The 10,060-nt window shown below is 37.0% G+C and overlaps 2 protein-coding genes across 2 annotated transcripts; both read right to left on the minus strand.

Moving 5' to 3' along the window:
- Positions 1-363: 363 nt before the first annotated feature.
- LOC120014855 (uncharacterized protein At2g39910) lies at positions 364-5,051 on the minus strand. The gene is made up of 8 exons (XM_038866947.1): positions 4,924-5,051; positions 4,312-4,846; positions 4,119-4,205; positions 3,425-3,615; positions 2,052-2,247; positions 1,779-1,843; positions 1,157-1,258; positions 364-1,056 (listed from the first exon to the last, which is right to left on the minus strand). Exons 1-8 carry the CDS (start codon positions 4,959-4,961, stop codon positions 963-965), a joined length of 1,308 nt encoding a protein of 435 aa, XP_038722875.1. The 5' UTR covers positions 4,962-5,051; the 3' UTR covers positions 364-962.
- A 399-nt stretch (positions 5,052-5,450) lies between these two features.
- On the minus strand, positions 5,451-9,595 carry LOC120014856 (probable sugar phosphate/phosphate translocator At3g11320). The gene is made up of 4 exons (XM_038866948.1): positions 8,901-9,595; positions 7,934-8,037; positions 7,595-7,823; positions 5,451-6,026 (listed from the first exon to the last, which is right to left on the minus strand). Exons 1-4 carry the CDS (start codon positions 9,342-9,344, stop codon positions 5,880-5,882), a joined length of 924 nt encoding a protein of 307 aa, XP_038722876.1. The 5' UTR covers positions 9,345-9,595; the 3' UTR covers positions 5,451-5,879.
- Between the last annotated feature and the right edge of the window lie 465 nt (positions 9,596-10,060).

The raw sequence follows: 10,060 nt of genomic DNA on the forward strand, positions 1-10,060 counted from the left end.
CTTTGAAGACAAAAATAAATTCTTGCTTGGCATAGAGATCGCCATTAGTAGCATTCCATATTTACAATGACATAGCCAAAGTTCAATCTAATCAGGAAACCATGATCAAATAGATAACAATTAAATTAAAAAATAATAATTATATAAAATAAGGACTTTAATTAGGAAACCCAAAGTCAATGATCAAATAAATAAACATAGCAATTTTTTAATAGATATAAGCTCAAGTTAAACACCAATCAAGCTTACATTCCTCAAAGCAGACCCAAAAATGTGTATAACCGTTGTGATGCTCATATCAAAAGAAATACCTCAAAGGTCACCAACTAAACCATAAAACTCCATGATTTGTATAACCAATCATTCACCAAAGGCGTATCAACAATACATTAATAGCAACATCCATTCAAAGAAAATATACCATTCTTCATGTCCCATATGCATCATCAGCATAAGAACCAAATGTCTATTATTGCCAGGCTACATGCCTAAACAGAACTAGAATTGAAATTGGAGCAATCACAATAATGCGTGGAAACAATGAGAACAACTCATGAAAGATACACTTCTCACAGTGAAGAATATGCATTCAATATGAACCAATAACTCCTAAAAACTGATTAGAGGGTACAGAAATTCATACCCTTTACAAACCGATTCCAAAAGTGCTAGAGAAAGATACCCATCTCAAAAATGCTAGGCATTGCACTCTTTCATCTACACCTTTACGCAACTTTTACCATGAGCACCACTTCTCCACGGAATCCTTGACCCTTTTGATCTTGTCACTCTTGACAGAAATCACACTGGCCGTCTTAAATGTTCAATATTCAATCCATTAAAAGAGTTGATTATGCCTTAACTGTATGTTTCAAACCAAGGAGCTTGCAAATGCATCATAGCTCTAAGCCTCTTTATCAACCAGTCTGCTGAAATTGCTCCGCACTGCAATAAGGTTTCCTTCATTCCTTTATGCTTAAATGTAGACTCAGATTCATCAAGTCTAAATCATCCCTGTGCTTGTCCCATGCTGCTTCAAATTGCTTGCCTTTGCATCTACAAATAGAGGACTTGTTTCAGAAAAATTCATGAAAACCCAATTATTTCCAATTAAAAAAACCCTTTATAACCATAAAAAGGTAAATATAATCCTTACTGCTGCAGCAAGGTCAATATCTGAAGAACAGCAACCCTAATGTCTTCACGCGCCCTTCTCATAGCTGCCTCTTTATACAGCACAGCAAGTTCATCCACCACTCTAAAGCCAAGAACATTCAATAAATCGTAGAGAGAGTGAAGAATCCAGGAAAAAGGTTAATTTCAAGAGAAATGTCGTAGATCGTAATAAATGCAGACTTCTCTTTTCCTTCTTTTGGTGATCTGAGGACTAGAATTGGCCATTTTTATTTTTTAAGGTTGAATAAAGATGAAAAATACACTTTCAAAGAGTGACAGGTGCATAGGGAACTTAAGATTCTTAATCATACGAGTACATCAATCATGGTCTTGTGCACAAGCATAAAAAAGAACATGAAATACATAACAACAAAATGAGAAAACTTAACCACTGAACTTTTTACAGCATTCAATTTGAGCCCGTTTACTTCTATGCCATATGACGCGGATTTTCATTTCTTTTTCATACATGGTAAAAGAAGGCAAAAAAGATTCCAATACCACCAGATTCCATATAGCTAAGTTATGGGCAAATTTAGTTCTGTTCCATGTTACCTTACTGCAAAACCTACACAATTATTTAGTACAATTACTCAACTCACCTTTCAATAAAAGGTGTATTCCTTATCCATGTTAACCTGAAAAGTGCATTCATCCGTTTCAGAACCTGCATGTTGAAAATTCATAAGTAAAATTTTAACCTCTCACAGCTGCCAACAAATACAAGCACAGATAACACGTGACTGCCAAACCAATTGCACCATTGCAGAATATTGAGCAATAATACCCCAAACCTTCATTTCAGAGAAATTTTCAGAACCAAACATTTTATGAAATACGATATTTCTCAATTAGGGAGATAGAAGCATCCTTACCAGTAGTACAGTTTCATCGTCATCATCATGCATCCACTTGATGAAAAGTGGAAAAAATCGCCTAAAGTGAGCTAATAACACAAGACCAAGACCATTAAGAAGAGGTTCAACATATCGAAGCCATATAACACGACGCTCTTTGTTCCTTGGTTGGCGTTCTAAGTGACCCAACATCTCATTCACTATCCTTTCGAACCTGCACAAGAGAATGACTATTATATGGGTAGAAGAAATTATTGAATCCTGTGATACAGCATAAGTGTCATGTACTCATGAAAAAATGAATGTGCAAAGTGAAGCCTCCCAGAAAAAATCATTTCAGTAATCATACATTAAAAATTGAAACGTGTGAATTGTGCTTTACAGCAACCATTTCATGCAAAAAAATCCTAATCTATGCAAAAAAATCCAAAGATTAGGATTTGATACAGGACCAACACTAGATAATAGCCATTTTTTGTAGCTATCATATTGGTTGACACTTGACACTATTACACGGTATCAGCTCCATTTCCAAGGTCTACAATTCCTAGAAAATTCAATGGAATAAGGTATAGATTCCAACCTTCCAAGGGTAGAGAATGAGACATTAAAAATTGAAATGTGTGAATTCTGCTTCAGAGCAACCAGTTTATGCAAAAAAAATCCGAAGATTATGATTTGATACAGGATCAACACTGGATAATATCCCTCTTTTGTAGCTATCAGTTGACACTTGACACTATTTCACGGTATCAGCTCCACCGCCAATGTCTACAATTCCTAGAAAATTCAATGGAGTAAGGTCTAGGTTCCAACTTTCCAAGGGTAGAGAATGAGAGTCAGTGTCTTCACTGCAATTTCTTGCCAAGGTTGAATTACAAGAAAAGCTACTACGCATCTTCGCTCCAAAACTCATAAACTTGAACTCTAACGATTGTCGACAGCTGTTTCTAAACATCATATTTCATTTCATTGAATACTTGAGTGTGCAAAAACTGAATGGAACTTCAACTATCAAAGGTCCAGATCTCACAGACAAAAATTGATGCAGAAGTACCTTCCACCAGTCATAACTCATAGGTAAAACCTGATGCACCATTTATGTTACTAGTGCATTTGATATCATTATTGCAGCCTCCTTTGCAATTGTCTAACCTCATAGACTTATCTTATTGTATATTATTACTTTTCTACCATTTATGTGTGTATTAATAATCATACCCACAGAAAAATCAGTCACTTTATCCTTTTTGAACCATACAACCTCATATAGTAAAGGGGGATCAATTATACCTGATAAAACAAGCAGTAAAGAAAACTTTTTTTTAATACCCTTTTTGTTTGGAAAAACATAATCTGGAGATATAGAAAATAGCACAAAAGAAGGTTACCAAGAGCTTCGCGGGTCATTCCTCTGGATAGAAGTAACAAGAAGTACTGACATCTCAACCACATGGTGCCATATCTCATCACTACAAGCAATATTCTGGCAACAAGCATCTAGAATTACATCTTCATACCAGCCAAGCTCAGCAGAATTAACATTTTTTGCAAGATGAGTGAAGCTGATCATGCCCTGGCCCTGAAATGAAGCAAGACAAAAAAAAGTAGCATCCAGAAATCACGGCACGGAAACTAAGCTTGAGTACCAGCCCCACACATACACTAACAGTTTCTACTACACCAATTTTGACAAGGATTGGTTATTTTGTGAAATAGAAGGTTCAAAAATATAAAATAGATACCCCAACCAATGAAACTGCGTAAGATTTCAGATTTTCATGAGAGTACTCCGTTTTGACTTTAATTTGTTTTACAAATATGCACTATCTACGATAGAATAGTTGAAATGCTTCACATGATTAGTCTCTCCCTGAATGAATAAAAAGGCAATTTTGATAGCCACCTTCATATGGACAACCACATTACTCAACCAAATAATGTTACAATTTTAAGCATGACGTACATCAAAAAAACAACATTCAATGAAAAGAAATCGTGCCATTGAGCAAACTGAAAAATGAAAATCAACAGCCAAGCAACAGGTTTCATTGAAAGAAATAAAATGTTTACTGAAGTACATACTTTCACCTCAGGTGACCAGTGATCTAGAGTTGTCAATGCGCAGGGAATCACCAAAGCACACAACTTGCCCAAATGAGGATATTCAACCTACAAAAGGTATGGAGTAGTTTCAATCAGACAGCATTACCACGAGAAAAACTGTAGTCAATAAATTTTATTCATAACCAAAAACAATCCCCTATATGACACAAACCTGAGTAACAAACCATCTAAACTGATAAGCAGCGAGTACAGCGTACCCAACAGGAGCCTTGGCTGATGCTGCTGAAAAATGGTCGCCTTCATCACTTTTGTCAATGGAACTCTCCTTAATCCTCTCCTTCAACAAAGGGAAAACCTCAGGCATCAATTCCACCACCAACCTCTTCTCAACAGATATCAATTCACATTCCAGACCCAAATCACCAATCTTCTTCTCATTTCTCTCACCTAAAACACCAACATATGCTCTTGATAGCTCATCAAACGCATTCTCCGCCAAAATCGAGAGGTTCTTCGGGATCCACGAGAGCAATTCGTGGCCAGAGGACTGAGACGAGGCTAATAAGGCACATGCTAAGGAGAAGTTCGTGATCGAAGTGAACAACTGGTGTTCGGGAATGTCGGATTTTGGGTTAGGGATTTTGCCGGAGAGAAGAGAGTCCAGTGTGGATTTGACGGAGACGTTGGTGCTTTCCGGTGGCGTGTAGTTCGTTCTGGCGAGAGAGTCCAATATAGGCTCTTTTAACCTGATACAAACAAACAAGGTTACGAACACGGTGGAGGAGCATGGATAACAAAGAGAGAGGTAAGGGAGGGAGCTCACTGGACTAATCGTTCATGGAGGGCTGAGAACGACGACATTTTGAAACTCCAGAGTCTCCAAGGCCCAAGCTGCTTCGAATAAACTGATTGACCGCTTGACCTTAAATTAAATGTATTATTTTCTGTTTAGCCCCTAAATTTTCAGTTTGTACAATCCACTCCCTTGAACTTTAGAATTTAGTCCCTAAAGTTAAAAGTTTTTCCGAGGCTCAAGTCATTTCATTAGACTTTTTACCTAATATGAAATTTGTGGATCTGTATATGGTCCATCTGACGCAAATGGCATCCTATATATATATAAAAAAAAAACAGAGAGACAAAAATATGAACATGTTCGAATCTTCTCTAAATCTACTCAAATGACTGGCTGATGCAGACCCAACCCACAACAATAGAAATGGTAAAAGTAGGAATTCTCCAATGCAACTTAAAATGCACGGTGTGAATAAATAAAATGACAAATAAATAGGACCCACTACTTTGGTCCTTACAATGAGATTTAAATACATAAGTTCATATAATTTACAGTTTTGATGGTAAAACTATAAGGTTTTATCATTAAGTAACTGATATATGACAAATGTTATAACAGTGTGATCGTGTTGACAGCCAAATCCTATTTCCTGAAAGAATTTTTAAAGGAAAAAAAAAAAAGAAAGGAAAAAAGAAAAGAAAAGAAAAAGACAATGCTATTCCTCTACAACCCCAGAAATTGTCACTTATTGAAACTTTTCTACATTGGGCTAATCCTGCTGCAGTCATAAACCTGGATACAAATGGAAACCAAATCTCCAGGCGTCTAGGCGAAAAAAAATAACATCTAGATGGTGAAATCCACAGATTAGCGATGCTGCATGCCTCGATATTTGCTTCCATGAACATTGTCGCTCTATTTTGCACTGATGGAAACAAAATAATCGAAAATTTCACCTTTAAGCCCTTTGCTTCAATGATGTGTCATTTACTTCTTTTCTTGGCTTCACTGTAAAGGATTACCCCAAGGACTGTGAGTGAGTAGCCAAGCATTCCAGTGACGGAGACAGGATTTCTGAATATTAAAATCGAAACTACCACAGCTACGGCTCCTTTGGCATTTCCGAGCACCTGTACAACCAAATAACTTCATTAGCATTTTACTGAACCTCCACCAGCGTCTTCTCAAAATTTAAGCGGGTATAAACAACACAAAGAAAAAAGGAAATGGCGCGAGGAGATACTTAAATCAATACAAAATTTTATCCCCAAAATGAGGGAGCAAAACCACCAGTTAAATAAGCAAGTAAATTAAATAGATGACATAATGATGACAATATCTCAAATTGAGCAGGGACGCACATTGTTCAGTTGTATTTCGTCAGTCGTGCAGATCAAAATTCTCTATCTTTAACTTCTAAAGGAGACCTTAAAGTCCTGTCTGACTAGTGTGGTGAAACCTATCAAACCATTTTTCTTCTAGTGAAACATATCAAACCAAATAGCTTTTTATTTATCTAAAATTCTAAAACTACAGAAGCTCATGAAAAGCTTGGACTTCCATTATAGCTCTCAGAAACCAATTCCAACCAATTCCAAAAAGGGATCGTTTCTGTGGACTCTTTCCTATGCCCATATAGCATATCAATTCCATAGGGTTCCAACTGTCAAAGTACAGAGGAATGTAACTAATATCAAATTGGAAACTGAAAGATATTTCCTTAAGTCTAGTCCCCCTCTGATCCCAGGCATTATACTTAAAACATTACCACATACCTTGTAAGACCTCTACAAGCAAGTTTCAGAGGAAATCAACATGGCCCATAAAATGTTCAACAATCAACACAGATATCCTAAATGCATAAAAGTCCGTATTCTTGAAGTAAAACACAAAAGTTGTTTTGGAAGTGTTTTTATATTAATTAAGCTAGGAATTGATAGGCATCATCGAGAATAAATATGTCCCACTAAATCATGAAAGGAAATTCTTATTTTTCATTGCATTACTACTCATACAGTACTATACCGCTTTCATATAAACATGAGCAAAAGCTTCCCTAATTTTCTCAGTGCCAATAGAATAAAATGCTTTATGGCATTTTTCAGCAGATAATCTCAAAAGAATTAATACCAATGGAACCCTCCAATAATTGTGAAAAGATTCACATTAAAAAGTTTCAAGAATCTTGAATTTCACTCCTTAGCCTTTCACCTTTCTTGTGCAGTCCTATCTCATTTTACAGTCCAAGACCAACATTCAACAAATACAAGCATGCAAAATTAAACAAGTCCACAGACAGACAGCTGCTCAACAACTGTACTGTAAAAGATTTTACGTGTGTAGAGGCAAAGTCTGCCAAAAAAAGTTTAAAATCTGAGACTTGTTGATTTGTGAAAACAGTCACCAAAATGCATATAACTGGAAATTAGCATAAAAAGAAAAGCAAAGCATTTGGAAATGGGTACTGTTACTAATACTTGATCTTTTTCTTATTATGTCAAAATTTAGACTCCCGCAATGCAAACTTCATAACGTATTAAGATGACTTATGCTAGACTTTCCTACTTCTGTTCCATGCAAATGATAACCACACTATCCTAGTTCTCTTCTGTCTTCAGGGATAAGCACAAAAGAAATCACAATAGTTCGTCATGCCAATCATCAAATGCAAAGTAAAGGAACTGGAAGAATTGCATACCTGGAGCGTAAGAGCACTGGTGTGTTTAGTGACCAAAAAGTTGGTCAAGTTCACGAAATATGCTAACGTCGAGTTGAAAAGTAGATACCAGATTATCTTTATGTCATCTCTAGCTAGAGCTAGGGTAATCCCAACCACATTTTCCTCCATAATGAGTGTTGCGGGAAGAAGAAACACGACTGCTATAGGAGCCATGTATAGAAGAAGGTTCATTGAATTCAGCTTCTCCCTATGAAAGGTTAGAAGCACTTCAGATTCGATTCCAGTTTTATAAAACTCGAGAAATAAAACTTCAATTAAAGAATAGTTAAATAAGAAGAAGAAAAAAAAAAACTTTACCCTTCAGAAGACAACAAAATCCCTTGTAAAACTGATTTGAGTGCCCTTGCAGCTGTAGCCGCAACACATATAACAAACCCAAACAGATGGAAACTTGGTTCGCTCTATAGCCATGAAAGATGGATGAACAAAAGAAGAAAAAGAAAATAAATATTGTAAGCAAGTGGTTTCGGCAATTGGAGACAATATAGGAACAGAACTAGGAATTTTTTTCATAATCAAAAAATATGTCAAATTTTTTTTTGCAGAAATTCTGAGTCCAAAATAAATGTTCAATAGCAATTGGATCGGTTAATTTAATAAGAAATGGGAGTTGACACTCGATTTTGTTGGTACTCTTCAGTCAAACCCATTTTGAATTCAATTGTTAGGTTACTTAAATTTTCAATTTCAAAGAGTGAATTGTCAAGTTCAACAGCCCTTTCAACGATGAATAAACTCTTTAGGAACTCTTTCTGTTGCATAATATAAGCTTTCTTTCAGCTGCATAAAGTTTTAAATTAATTCTAGTTCAAACATTCACCTGTTCCGTATCCATAAATGATTTTCCGAACCTTAAAGTTCTTGAGGACTCGACCTGTATAGAACTTAGCTTACACAGCCAATCAAGCAATTGAATCCAACAAATCATGCTCGACTAATTAGCCACGCCAAGTCGCCACCTCCCAAATACTAACAAGAAGTCAAGAATATAAATGAAACTTTTAGCTTTCTTTTTTATTCATCATTCAAATTAGCTCCTACTGTCAAATATCTCTCAATTTAGGGAAATAAATTATCCATCTCTATTTGACACCAAACATATGCCCTTTCAATCAACGAAAAACCATTTGAAAATTCAAAGTAGGTAAAAAGAGACTCAATTTCAACACAGGAAATAATCAATCAAAGCATAGCCATTATCCAATTCGAAGTCATTCCCAATAAAATTAACCAATAGGCACCCAAAAATTAACCTCATACATACCCCGCTCGCAATGACGACCCCTGCAACAACTGGAACCAGCGTGACGTATGTTAGCCATGCCTCCCTCTTGAAAGTCATCAAATACGCGAACACCGCAGTGAAAAACGGTGTGGTGGCTCCGATCGCCTGGTTAAATGAGATGGGCAAGAACCTCAATGAGATGTTTCCAAACACGACCGACACACAAAACACAAGACTGAGAGCGGAGATCTTGAAGAACTGGACCCTGGAGCGAATCGTCTGCATAGGAACCATCTTCATCCATGCTATAGCGATGTAGCTCAACAGAGAGCAAGCGGTCATGTGGCACATGGTGAGGAAGATCGGGTACTTGAACCCATAATTGCTTAGCAAGTATTTATTCAGTAACAGAACCCCAATATTGGAAGAGTACCAGGCGGACACCAGCCCGATCGTGAAAAACCTCGACGACACCCCCTTCATTGTGAAGATCCGGTAACGTGTTTCGGGCTCAGATTGTTATATAACCAACAAGAAGACACCGTATCAATTGTGTAATGGCAGGTACACTATAAAGGCGTCGATCTGAGCAATGGAGGATTATGGGGCCGGCCTTCCATGGATCTACATATAGCCTTTTACAGCAGAAAAGGCATAGACACGCAGAGAGAGATAAAGGGTTCTTTAGACAGACAGAGACAGAGAGAGACAAAGAGAAGAGGCCTAATTGCCGCGGGGGGGGGGGGGGGGGGTTGAATGGCTATTCTCTTCTTCGCCTCTGCAAAGTAAGCGAAGCAACCAAGTGGTTTATATGGGCAAAACCCATCCTAAACGTACAACAAAACTTTTTATTAACTCAAATGAGTTGGGATTTTATTCATAGTAGCTAGACTTTGACCTAGTAAGTAGTAGTTGGGCTAAGGAGGAATAAATCCGTGGGAACACGATGTCTCCATGGGAACTGGATACTCAAAAACGGATAATATTGTTGACATGTATAAGGATGTAGATTTCTGACATAGTATCGGAGCAATTCGATTCAATTGAAGGTAGCGTCTACTCTATTTGTTGGGTCTAGCATAACCCAACCCACAAGTATAGGGGAGTGCTATGAACATAGTACCACATCGGTTGAGACTCCACCAACTAAGTTGTTTATATGGGCAAAGCCCACCCTTAACTTGCAACAAAGCCTTTTT

The sequence above is a fragment of the Tripterygium wilfordii genome, chromosome 14 (assembly GCF_013401445.1).
Source record: "Tripterygium wilfordii isolate XIE 37 chromosome 14, ASM1340144v1, whole genome shotgun sequence".
Taxonomy (NCBI): Eukaryota; Viridiplantae; Streptophyta; class Magnoliopsida; order Celastrales; family Celastraceae; genus Tripterygium; species Tripterygium wilfordii.